A 12,978-nucleotide genomic window follows, 5' to 3' on the forward strand; every position below is an offset into this window, starting at 1 on the left:
AACTGCATTTTGGCACAACATTCAATGTTGGTTTTGGTGTTTGTCAGTGATATGAAACAGACTTTTTACAGCCTTGTCCTTTAAAAGGCTGAAGCTAGTGGCTACATTGCATTCTGGGTTATTCTCTGCTATTGTAGGAGGAGAAACATCCCTTCACTTGATTTTATGCCTGAATGTCAGTGAAACTTACGATTCCAGGGTTAGGGTTAGTCAGAAGTAATTCTGACACTTCTGCAGTCTGAAACATGCGTCCCAATGTCCACGTTAGTCACTGCAGTTACCCAGGAACATTAAAGGACAGCATCAAAATAAATGCTTGAGTTCAGAGATAGTGACTCCCTCATAACAATGCAGTGTTTAAAGATGACATTGTCTTCTTAGGAATAAAAAAAATAATAATAATAATAAAAAAAGTTTTTTAAAATGTGTTTATTATAGAAGGTTCACAGGCAGAAAGCGGCTGACAACTTACATTCTGATCGCCTCATGCACACTGAACAGGCTCATACAGCAAAGTCCTGAGTAGTAAGATGAACAAAAGGATATGTTTGTGAGTGAGTTGTGCTTGGTAAGAACAAGTATAATATTGTTATCATTTAATGAGGAGGGACATAAGTTCTTCTAAGTCATCTACAGGTGCCACGAGGAACTTTTAACTGGTACTGGAACAGTCTCAATTTAATACCGATGCCTCTATATGACCTACATACACAAACTGGACCAACAGCAAGAAGTCTATTCCTATCAGTTTGATATAGCTCTTCTTAATAGAAGCCCCATTCACGCTGATCTTTCAGTGCTGGAATCATGTGCTGATACTCTGTCTCGTCGTCTGTGTGAAATGTACAGATGTGGAGAGTAGGGACAGTTTCACTGATACGCTTCTGCAGGTCGTATCAGAGCCACAAGAGAAGGGAGATGATGTCGGTGAGCAGGTAAGCTGGCAACGTGAAACAGGAGTGTGTCAGTTTGATGGTGTTCACAGTCTGACAACAAAACAGATCCTTCACTCATCAAATCAAAAGAATGTCCCACACTTCAACCACAAAGCAACGTTACAGGACCAGACAACAGTAACATGGCAGCAGAACCTGTCTTCAGAATCGTATTTGAGAAAAAAAAATACCAGTAATATGTGAAGAAGCCTCTGTCATCCTGTCTGTTATCCTGTCTGTTCTACTGACTTTTTATCATATTTCTGCCTGAAAAACAGCACCTGTCCCTGGCAGCATAGTAAGGCAGTTGAATGGCAGTGATTATCATCACAAGCCAACTCCCCACAAGTGAAAGCTGACAGGGTCTGCTGTTTACTGATGGTGATTATGTAATTATGTAATTTAGAGTGAAAAACTTAACTGTGTCACCAGGGGGCATGATGGGTCAGGATCTCAATCATAGCACACTACATCTGCATTCATATCATCATAAACAGTCAACAGATACATGTTTAGATTAACAGGTGGTTAACAGGGAAATATGCATCATGCTGCATACTCATCTCCTTTGGATCATGCTTGGTTGAGTGTGAACAAACGAAGGAGAGAAGGCGAGCCTTTGCTGCAGGGATAATGCAGCGTCTCTGTGAGAAAAGGGCTGGAGTCTAACAGCCTGAGGAAAGATGCTGTAGTCTGGTTGGTACAGCGCTAAATCAAAGTTTATTTTGTTTAATGTTTCTCCACAGAGAAATCCACCAGAATCAAAAATAAATGTAAGTTCCCTGCGGCAGCTTTAAAAACATAAAAGAGTAATTACAAAATTCATATTGAATCTGGAATTTTGGAGTTCCACAAAAGGATTTTTTTTGACTTAACAAACTACTTATTTTACAATTCTGAATATTTATTGCAATACAGGCTGTTCCTCTGAGCTGATGTGAAACCAACTTGAACTTTTCTTACAAAAGTAGCAACGAGGAACACTCGAGGAGGATTGTTATCCCACCAGTAGAAACTTAATGATGGAAAGCTAATTCTGAATTACATGGGAAAAGTACAGTGACTGGTTGATTTTCAAGTCTTCAAATTTGAATTTCTCATTCAGCAGACTTGACAACACTTCAACTTGCAAGAATGATGGGACGGATTTAATGGTGTCAACTTGATTCTTGGGGGGACCGACTGATGACATCTTTGCAAGAAGAGAGCTATTATCTTTGGCTTTGTATGAAAAAGCAAAAATGAGCATGCGCTCACTATTGTCTGAGTGCACACTCATTTCTCCTATTGAGAACAAAAGCAAACAAAACACAACAGCGCAGTGACCTGGATTTAATGTTAGCAGTTAACATTTCAGCAAACCATGGTTAAGTCCAAGGTTGACATTTGTACCAAATGTGGTAAGTCCCATTCACATCATATGCTTATTAGCTGACTTTCACACGTGGTGATGGTGGAGGTATAACAAGCCAGAACTGTGGCTGTGAACGGGTGACCCACTATTTTTCATGTGAAGGTGGATCGTCACCAGCCGTATTTGTAGCGACAAAGTCGAATGTTTTTTGAAAGAGACCTGCCAAAAGTTTCAGCCATTTTATGGTGAGCAAAACAAGCAATTTTAAGCCAAACCCTAAACCTAACCAAGCATTTTTTGTGCTTCAACCTAAGCGGAGTGTTCAGTAGAAAATGTTACCTTAACAAACATAGGTTTGAAACATGAAGAAACTTTGAGATTTATCTTAACTGTGGTGTTGCAAAAGAATACTAATCTAACAATTATTCTGGTGATTGGGTTTAACACAAAGAACGTGACTCACAAACAGCCACTTTCAAGACAGAAAAGGGTCACATGCCCACACTGACGAAAATTACCAGCTCATGAACCAGAGGTGCCACATGCAGCTTTTCACATAAGTGTCATTGTTGGGTTATCAATGATAGTAATTTTGCCATCAAATGAGGCCTCAGTAAGAAAAAACAATTGTTAACACCAATGATAAAGATAATGGTAACTTTCCAATGTTCACCAATCTAATAAATCATTCTAATCCCTGATAAAAATGAAAAGGTGTGTTTTTCAATCAGCCATAATACATGGCTGGGTTATAATTCTCTATTGGACTGTGAGTGACAGCGCATGATCTGCTACTGTTACTCCAGCACTGAAACTAATCAATCACATTATTGTACAATCACAGATTAACAACTGGTGGGAATAGAATGCAGAAGGTTCTATTTTAACCCCAAAATGTTTTCCTAAACCAAGCATTTTTTTTTCCATTAAACCTGACCAAAGCAACAAAATACTGAATGAAACCTGAAAACAAACAAACAAACAAACAAACAAAAAAACTGAACTTTGTGTTAAATGAGTGTGTTCCATACGCAACATGAACCTTGATCTCATGAGTGGAAGTCCTATACTTAATCTACTCAATGATTTCACATCTCTCGGTGAGGATTTCTAGGCTGGTTCATAAATACAAATGATGTTCCAGGAACAACACCAACACAGCACCATCAGATACACATAAGTGACCTCTTTCACATAATGCTGCTTCATTTGGATCAGTGTTGATATTAAAATATGGACTGATGTAAGTTAAGCAGTCAGACAGACACACCACAAAAACATCATTAATGGATAAATGATTTAAAATGGACAGGCTGGTATATAATCCTCAAAAACACTGTCATCACTGAAGCTGTGTCCTTTCACAAAGAGCAGCAGGGGTGACAAAGCATCCCTTCAGAAACCAGTCAACATGCATGTTCTTTGACTTTTGCCTATGTAGTGCAAATACTCCCCTAGAGAGGCAACAGACGGAGGAAGTTCAAAGGCATCCACAGGCTCCACCTGTGCAATTGCCTCCAGTAGCTCTGTCAGGATAACATACCCTGTTGTGTCCTGTGTTTCATGTGTGTCTATATTTGACATGTTAGTCCATATTATTGTGCAAAGTGTCACTGAATTTGAAAATGGCTTGCTTTTCCAGCAGTTGCTGGACGATGGTGAATTTGTAATGTTTCAAGCTACAGTTCTTCTACTGACCGCCAGGTGCGGGCTCTCAGAAACTATGCTGAACAGTATCCAAGAGTCAGGGGAAACTTTTTTTTATGCATACCATCCAATTTTTGACTTTGGGCATTTTGAACCCTAAAATGACTTTTTTCATTCCTTTATTTTATCAAATGGAAGACCATCTACAGCTACTAGCAACTTGCTAATGCTCTGGTTTTTCTATGCGATATGATAGCTTTAGTCCCGAATAACAATCACAATAACTTCACTGGAGAAATTAAAAAATCTGTGTGCGGACCAATTCAATTTGAGAGTGCAAATTGATCATTAATGAGATCAAATGATCTGTATCAGATGTTCACAACCTCAGCTTTGCCCAGATACTGCAGAAGAAGACTTTTCTGGCTCCAGCTTGACAAACAATACAACTAAATTCCAGATTTCAAAACTTCTCTTCAGATGTCTGTGGGGTACAACCCTGATTCCAAAAGAGTGGGGATGCTGTGTTAAAGTTCTACATAAAAACAGAATGTGATCATTTTAAAACAAACTGAAAACAGAACAAAAATGTTTCTGAGCCCAGAAACCAAGTCCTGCTTAGGGTGGCCCATTCATAGTCCTCTCTCAACTTGTTTGAAACCTGTAGCCTGTATCAATTCAGAATAAGCAGATATTTACAAAAATCAATAAAGCTGATTAGGTCAAACATCAAATATATCATATAAGTCAAAAAAGGATTAGCAAATTATGGCTATTCTGTTTGACGCAGCATCCACACTGTTATGGAATAAGGATCATAAGATTGTACCAATGTTTTCTGAACATGTTTCTTCTACTGTCTATAGGACAACCAATGTGTGAAGCTCTTTGCTTTCTTATTTTGCCTTCAAAGGCTGCTTTGGTGTAGGACTTTCATTTGACTCTATGGGCTACAGAAGTGAATCTGCCTCCTGCTATGTGTGTTTCAGCTGCTGATCTTCTTACGAGGCAGGTAGGCATTGGTGATCTGGTTCATCACCACCAGGGCGGGGAAGAAGGGCAGCAGGAGAAAGGCCCACCAAGCAACCCCTTTCACCGTGGCCTGGAACCAGTCTGAGAACATGGCTGACACCACGGTCACTGTGGCTAGCAGGTATACCACCAGACCACAGGTGGCGTGGTACAGCTTCAGCCTCGGCAGAGTGGAGGAGAGACGCAGAAGCTTAGGGAAGATCACGCAGACACCGCAAGCCGCTTGGAGCATTGTGGCAGCCAATGTGCAGGTACCCAACAAGCTGTGCCAGGTGACCAAGTGGGGGCGCTCTGACACATTCTTGCTGGCCACCATGAAGCCCAGCCCAGTGGCTGCAGCTATCAGCACCAGGGCCTGACAGAACCAGTGGAGACGGACTTTACCCTTCCGAGATTTAAAGCAGAAGAGGGATCCTTCAGCTGAGAAGACTAGGATGCCTTCTGTCATACACAGGCAGTACTGCAGGGGGAGAAGAAGACAGGTGTCAATAAAGGTGTTTTCATTCTTTTATTTCAGAGCAGCTAGAGAAACAAAAGTAGGTGTTCCGATGTAAGCATATGAAGGAAGACGGATGTGTTATTTTCTTACATCAGAACACGACTGACAAAGGAATAAATGGATACTGTGCTGAAATCGTCATATAGCTGCTGTTATACTCCCTTCAGCTCATATTTAAGTTATTTTCATATGTGTGAATTAATGGATAATTCCAATTTAGTTACAACTTTGGTCTTGTTCTTGTAGTTTCAGCTGTCATTTCTCCCAATTATGATCATCACTGATCTAAATAATGAATACGATCTGGGAACAAGTTGACATGGCTGTATCAGAGTCCGACAGTTAATTCAGAAGATCTAAACCACTTTATTTAGTGGTAAAGGTGAATGTCCTTGCATTTAAAATGCTATTAACAATTTAAGTGAGCATGGTAGATCAAAGCTGAACCAACAGGTTTACCATAAAAAGTTATTTTATTTTTGCATTCTTTCCCACATAAGTTTGTCTCGACTGTCTTGTTTGTTTACAACCCCAATGATCATCTGAGCACTCCTGTTTTTGTTCTATTGGACTTTGTTGAAGTGATGTTGACCTTAATCTTAATAAATTGTAATAATCATTTAATTCTGCTGCAGCATGAAGATTGATGTGTGGTCATTTTCTATATTTTTCTTATAAATATAAGACACAACGTGCTCGACTCACGTCAGACCTTAATAATTTGAATGCGGGGTGCTGAATCTGTCTTGTAGCGATGACAAAAAGAAAAATCAAGGACACAAGTGATCCTCACACTGCTTGCTCATTTCAAACTGTGCCTAGATATTTAGGCCTTGCTATATTATCTCTGTGCCTTTGAGTTACAATGTCGTCTACGCTGTTGCACTGGTTGATATGTTCCTTCATTACTACAAACATGCACACTGTAGTTTATTTTGACTCACACATACCGTCCTGCTCCCAGAAATACTCAATTTAACACAAAACATGGATTAATGTGCCACTAACAATAGTCCCATACATCTACATTGTTTTGTTTCCTGTTCAAGTGATATTTTATAAAGACTTTGACCAGCTGTTTTAGGGAACTGGTGACCTGTACTTAAAGATTTACAACTTCAACTGAGTAGGAATCAGTGGTCTTGGTTCCACTTTAACATTTCATATCAAAGAGAGTGAGCTACTGAGTACAAATGTTAACAAAGTCACCACTGAGGACCAGACTTTATGCTGATGGTCATAGATCTGAGAGAGAGTGGGGAGAGAGAGAGAGAGAGAGAGAGAGAGAGAGAGAGAGAGAGAGAGAGAGAGAGAGAGAGAGAGAGAGAGAGAGAGGTGGTTAAACTGAGCATGAGTTATAAACAGGCTTCTATTGTATGTGCTTTGAATTGATTTCTGTGAAAGAAAATCAACACATCAATCAATGATTCACAGCTCTAGTGGAGGAGTTGTTCCTGGCAGGAGAGGCATGTTGTTTGTACAGTAAGTTATCATCACTCACTGTGATGACGCATTAGATAGATAGATAGATAGATAGATAGATAGATAGATAGATAGATAGATAGATAGATAGATAGATAGATACTTTATTGATCCCGGAGGAATTTCAAGCATCCAGTAGCAATAACAAACACTGAACATACATTGAACATACATACAATATCAAAGAAACAGTAGAAATAAAAATATGACAGACATTATGACAGACTCATCACTATGTGCTGCCATGAGCCATGACAAAGCCCAACATCAACCTGTACACCATGTCAGGGTACAAAGCAGTTTCTGCAAACAAATTCGGGGTCAGTTTGTAACTCAATCTCTGACTCAGTGATGCAACACCGTCCTCAGTGTTTGTTCTCCCTGCCATTTATTATTCACAGTGGAAAGAGGATGGAGACACAAAGACCTGAGCAGAGGGTGTGAAGGTGAAGGAATGCTGAGAGTTTACAGGAGAGTCAATATGCTACTTTTGAAATCTATGCTACTCTTGGATCTGTTTATATTTGATTTGTTGATCTCAAAACAAAAAAACACACAGCACATGACTACTACTATTATGTAAATCATTAAGGAAATAACAAAATTGTTGTATCATTCCAAATGATAGTCCACCTACATAAACTACATTGTATACATATTAGACAAAAACCTTTGGAATTTATCATGAATGTAATGTGGATTTGCAGTTAGTGAATGATTAGCTCATGGCCATAATAAATATTTCATTCTGTTGTCAGTCACTTAGCAGCATGGCCAGATAAACCCACAGTGGCTGTGACACAATTTAGTTAGTACTAATTAATTACATGCAAATGTAATCAGTATGTACCATGTAAGCTTGGTATTAACTGATGTACTGTAGGTATTAAAACAACATTATAAAATTAACACTACACTGGCACTGAAAATCAGTAATTAAAACTTTAAGGGGCTCTAAACAGACTCCTCTGACAACTGACTCACCAGAGTCACTGCTCCATGACTCCTTGTGGTGTAAACTTCTGTATACTACAGATTAAATTCCTAGAGATTTTAATCAGGCTTAGTCGTATCCTTCCTTTAAACATTTTAACTCCGGCATTGTTCTGATTTCTGGCAGTCCAACCTGTTGTCACTTTATAACTCTTTTAAATAGGAACAATAGTGCACATGGACAAGTTGCAGTGTGTGTGATAAAGAGGCACTAAGCTCAGACTCTATATGCATTTACAGACATTATTTCACCTCAGTTGATGTTTCAAATTCTGTGAAACTGACACCACAATGTAGTGAATAATAGATGATTCCTGATTGTATTTTTAGGACTATTTTGTATTTTTCAGTTAGACGTTTCCTGATGCATCATTAGATGATTGTCTTGCAAAGTATCAGTTATCACAAACCCGCAGTTTCATGATACCATTGGTATCGTGGGCATCATATTGTGAAGTGTATCCCATCGTGAGTTGCTCTGCAATTCCCACCCCTAATATCAATAGCAGGAATCTGGTCAAAAATATTGTGATATTTTATTGTGTCTATATTGCCCAGCCCCAATTCATCACAAAGTAATAACCACACAGCACACCATAAACATTTAAGGCTCCTGAGGGCCAGGGGGCCCAAAGATGTTGTTTGCTCTAGCAAACCAGCCATGATTAGAAAATGTAGCATTAGATATAAAGGACACAGCTGGCTACCACAAAAAAACATTTACAAAGTACAGAACAGATGTACACACTGTATTTCCACTCTGTAAGTACTGACTGTCTATCATGATTCTATTAAGATCATGAAAAAGAAAACAAACTAATAACAAAAAATAATAACAACATTATACTTAAGATAACAAAATTAATGTTCTTCTTGTGTGCTGATGGTATTTGCAATGACATGATTATTTAGTAAAATAATCCAAACTCATAAACCACTGCAGGTAAATAGAAAGTGTTCATTTGAATGTGAAATGTCAGAAAGACTGATGTGGCAAACAACTGTATGAAAGCTGAACACCTGATCAGATCAGACCTTTCATTGTGTGTGTTTGGGTGGCTGTATGCATATGAGAATGAGATGGAGAGGGTCAAGTCATGTATGGACTGTAAACTTACTGCGACTGACATACACACTGGATGCCAAGAAAACAGACCTGGAACAGAGAAATACACCAGTCAGCATCTTACAATCCAAAACTATCCAAAGAAAATCCATGGGTGCTACATGTTCAAGGTTGACAAAACTCTTGAGTGATCACAAAACTAATTGTGTTTCTAGTTTTAAAGGGTAGTTGGACCATTATAATTTTAATCTGTACTCACAGAATGTAAAAGATGTGAATATGAAATTTAAAGTCAAAAAGAGTAACAATATGGCAGTCATAAACAGAGTGGACAGGAATGAGTTTTTCCTGTATTTCACTTGTGTGATACTCCATTGACATACAATGACGTAAAAAAAAAAACCTGGTCATAGTCTGACTGATGGTTTGAGCAGTGACAGAGATATTTATTGACAGTGTTGTAAATTTTATGCTCAGGCCAACATGTTATTGCTTCAGGTTCCCAGATGAAACAGTGCCAGTCTAAACTGTGCTCCTGTTCCTACATGTCACTTCTAAGTCACCTGGTGTAAAATTTTAAGTGTTGTCTGGATGGGTCTGAGAAACAGCAACATAGAAACGTTAACCAGCCCGAGGAAGGGCTGCTCTAACTCATCTAAGCGTAAAAAGCTCTGATGAGATGAGATCCTACATATTAACTGTGTTGTTTTTTTTTGTTTTTTTTTATGATAATTGTTGTGGCTTTATCTTGTATGGTTCTTTTTTATGCAATGGAACCTCTTGTGAGTCTGATATTATGTTTGCATTGGAAACATTCTATTTAAAAAATCCACACAGTAATTAACATTCTATTATTGATTGTGGCCCTGATAGAGATTAATAGAAATATCACACAAATACACAACAATAGCTTTAAATGAGTCTAGCATCAGATACATATTTTCAGAGTGAATCCTGTTAAGTGCTGAATGCCACATTCACTGATCCAGTGGACCCCTAAAACTTGCTTATTACTTATGGTACTATATTAGTACTTATTAGGATGAGGGTTTATTTTTGATTTTTTTCCCCCCCTTCTTTTTTAATTCGCCCCCAATTAAGGGCCCTGAAAGAGCTGGCGACTCGTCCAGGGTGTGTACCCTGCCTTCGCCCAGACAGATAACTGGGATTGGCTCCAGTAACCCTGCGACCCCTTGAAAAAGGGGGGATAAAGCGATACATTCCCGCCACCCTCACAGAGAAGCGGCAAACAATGACATGAAATGAGACGAGACGAGACCGCTAATTTTCAACAGCTACTTTTCGAGAAGACAGAAACTTGACCAATTAAACTGCCTTATCCATAAAGGAGCGCAATGTCGTTTGTCATTAGGAATCCAAACTCAGAATTTTTACATTTACAATATTAAGGAGGTAATAATACAAACTTTTTTTTTCCATGAATGAATAAACAAGCTTCAGATTAAAATAAGGTCCCAGAGCACTGTTTAAAGCTGGAATAGTGGTACGGTCCGCCACATATAAACGAAGAAAAACAGTATAACTTGTTTGTTCAGACATGAAAACAAAGAGAGGCTCTTCTCATTTATTATAACTCAAACTATTACTAAACCATTAATCCAAACAACAGGCAATGCATTTCTCGACCTGCGTGTTATTGATTTAATCTGCCAGTGTGCCGTATGAATGGAATATCACCAATCATCCATATATTCACTCACTGGTTCCGGGTCTGGACAGCAGGGAGAGGATGAGGGTCAGGCCCACACCGGTGACATGAGCAGCTATCACCGCCGCCCTCCGCAGCCACACATAGAGCCAGTAGTCCCGCATCCCCAGCCCCTCTCCCACCGGGCAGTACTCCACATCAGACCGCATGCCGCTGAGCCACCTGCCCGGCTACCTGCCGACTCCGGAGGGTGGAACAGGTGCGCTGAGACGGACTGACACGGCGCGTGTTCCGCCGGAGCACCGCACGAGCTCCATAATCATTAAGTGACAGTGGCAGAACTGGATAGACGGACAGACAGACAACAAGCAGATCCGATGAACAAGAGATGAACGTGCCCTACATAGACAACACGTAGTACTTCCGGTATGTAGTTTTTCAAACTGATCCAGGTTAAGCATCTAGTCCATTTTCTTTAGTTTACAGTATAATAACAACAATCACATCCAATTACTTACTTGTGAAACGGATACAGCCTTACGCTAAAACTTAATATGTGTATTCGTTTGAAAAGGTATGTTTTGAGAGGAAAAGTCAACTAACTTCCACTTGTATTCACGGTTCTCGACGAATTGACTGAACAATTACAGCGGGCCAATGTGGCCTGCGAACGGATTAAAAACCAGGCAGGTCGGTGCAATAAATGCAAAAAGAGCGGCATCGGGAGCGGAGACTATGCGGTCTCAGGCCTGACAAAGGTCGGTCTTTTACTGTCAGCTGGAAGGTTATTGGCCTGAACATGTCCACCTTCTGAGCTGCCGCATTCGTGTGAATGGCACAGAAAAACGCATGCTTAATTTGTCCCCGGGGGACAAATAAAGTTTTTTTAATTGAATTGAAGGCTGTTAATACGCGGCTGTCTCTGCTGATGGCTTGTTTTTGTTTCACTTCCTGGTTTGACGTTCGAAACCAAAGAGAATGACAAAAGTGAGATGCTTCACTCTTGTTTCCGTTTTTTTTCAGTTGAGTCGCCGCTTGTCTGCCAAGCCGTTTGCTTACCTCTTCAGTTTGCTCAAGACTATCGAAAAGATTTATCCAAGTGTGAAACATATGATCATTTATTAGGAGAGGGGCATACAATAAGACGGGGCTGCCGGTAGTGAAGCTCGTAGGCCAAGGCTGGTTCGCCATTGGGTTAAATGTAGCCTGCACATTTCGCTTGCCAGAAAAATAAGGGGGAAAAAAATCACCATGTACACAGTTTTATTTATTTGGGGTAGAAATGTTCGGTAAACATGTAGGATCTTCAAGTATGCATTATGTTGCATAATGTAAGCCGAGTAGTGTCACAGGAAGTCAGTCCACTAGGAAATGGGGATGCGCACCATTTAGCATCCAGCCTGGAGTTCAAGAGGTGTTCGCCCCCGCCCAGAAATCCGTCTGGGCACCCCTTGACTACAGACACCATTTCAACAGAGCTGCAATGTAACTGCGAACAAGAACTTGAAAAGTGTTTGAAAGAACACGTATTTGCCACTACATTTTCAATGTAAAGGAGGCCAGAGTTTTGTTTACGTTAAGATAGCTGGCCTATTTTGAATTGTACATTTGTATCATGTATGGCCTGCGTCTATGATTATGACATTAAAAGCATTATTAATCAGTTCTCATTTCTGTAATAAATATCATGTCATAGTTGTATGGTTATAAACAAAACAAAAAATCTCGATTCTGATGTTCAACATATTCCTTAATTTATTTTAATGTTCATTCATTTTAAGCTTGTCAAAGCTGCAATACTCAGATGATGTATTGTGGGGTTTTACATATATTTTTTTAAAATAATGGTGTTCAAACGGCAATTCAGCAAGGAGCTGTTCACTATAGACACCACAACTTCACAAAACTTGACGGTGGACTGGAAAAGAGATATAGAAATCCAAGTTCATGTACCATTATCCTAACATCCTGGGTCAGTCTTGGCCGAGATGATGCCCATCATAAGGTTTTGTTGGGCCTACCACATGTTTATAAATTAAAAAAAAAAAGATAAAAACATAATTTAAATCCTAGAACTGAAGAAGCAAAACATATTTTTCCATGTATTCTTAAGTCAACAGGAGACTTAACAGGAGAGAAAACAATTTGATCAGAGTTAGAACACTGATCAGGGGATTTTTTTCTCACTTGCTACTGGGGCTTCCATATAGTATCATTTTGCATGTTAGAAATATATTATAATAGTTGCTTGTTTTTGGCCCGTGGTCAACTTTTAAGTTTGTGTTGTTTAATGTGTAAAAA

At 39.4% G+C, this 12,978-nt stretch overlaps 1 protein-coding gene across 2 annotated transcripts; it reads right to left on the reverse strand.

Annotated features, from left to right (window-relative positions):
• Nucleotides 1–2,251: 2,251 nt before the first annotated feature.
• On the reverse strand, nt 2,252–12,911 carry LOC119020716 (cytochrome b561 domain-containing protein 1). 2 transcript variants are annotated; one of them, XM_037100256.1, is made up of 4 exons: nt 11,196–12,911; nt 10,730–11,018; nt 9,061–9,098; nt 2,252–5,428 (listed from the first exon to the last, which is right to left on the reverse strand). In XM_037100256.1, the coding sequence occupies exons 2-4, from the start codon at nt 10,884–10,886 to the stop codon at nt 4,922–4,924; spliced, it is 702 nt and encodes a 233-aa protein (XP_036956151.1). In that variant the 5' UTR covers nt 10,887–11,018; nt 11,196–12,911; the 3' UTR covers nt 2,252–4,921. The 2 variants fall into 2 exon arrangements, with proteins under 2 accessions (XP_036956151.1, XP_036956152.1); XM_037100257.1 differs by lacking the exons at nt 10,730–11,018; nt 11,196–12,911 and adding an exon at nt 9,572–9,716.
• Nucleotides 12,912–12,978: the final 67 nt, after the last annotated feature.

This window comes from Acanthopagrus latus, chromosome 6 (assembly GCF_904848185.1).
Source record: "Acanthopagrus latus isolate v.2019 chromosome 6, fAcaLat1.1, whole genome shotgun sequence".
In the NCBI taxonomy this organism is placed as follows: domain Eukaryota; kingdom Metazoa; phylum Chordata; class Actinopteri; order Spariformes; family Sparidae; genus Acanthopagrus; species Acanthopagrus latus.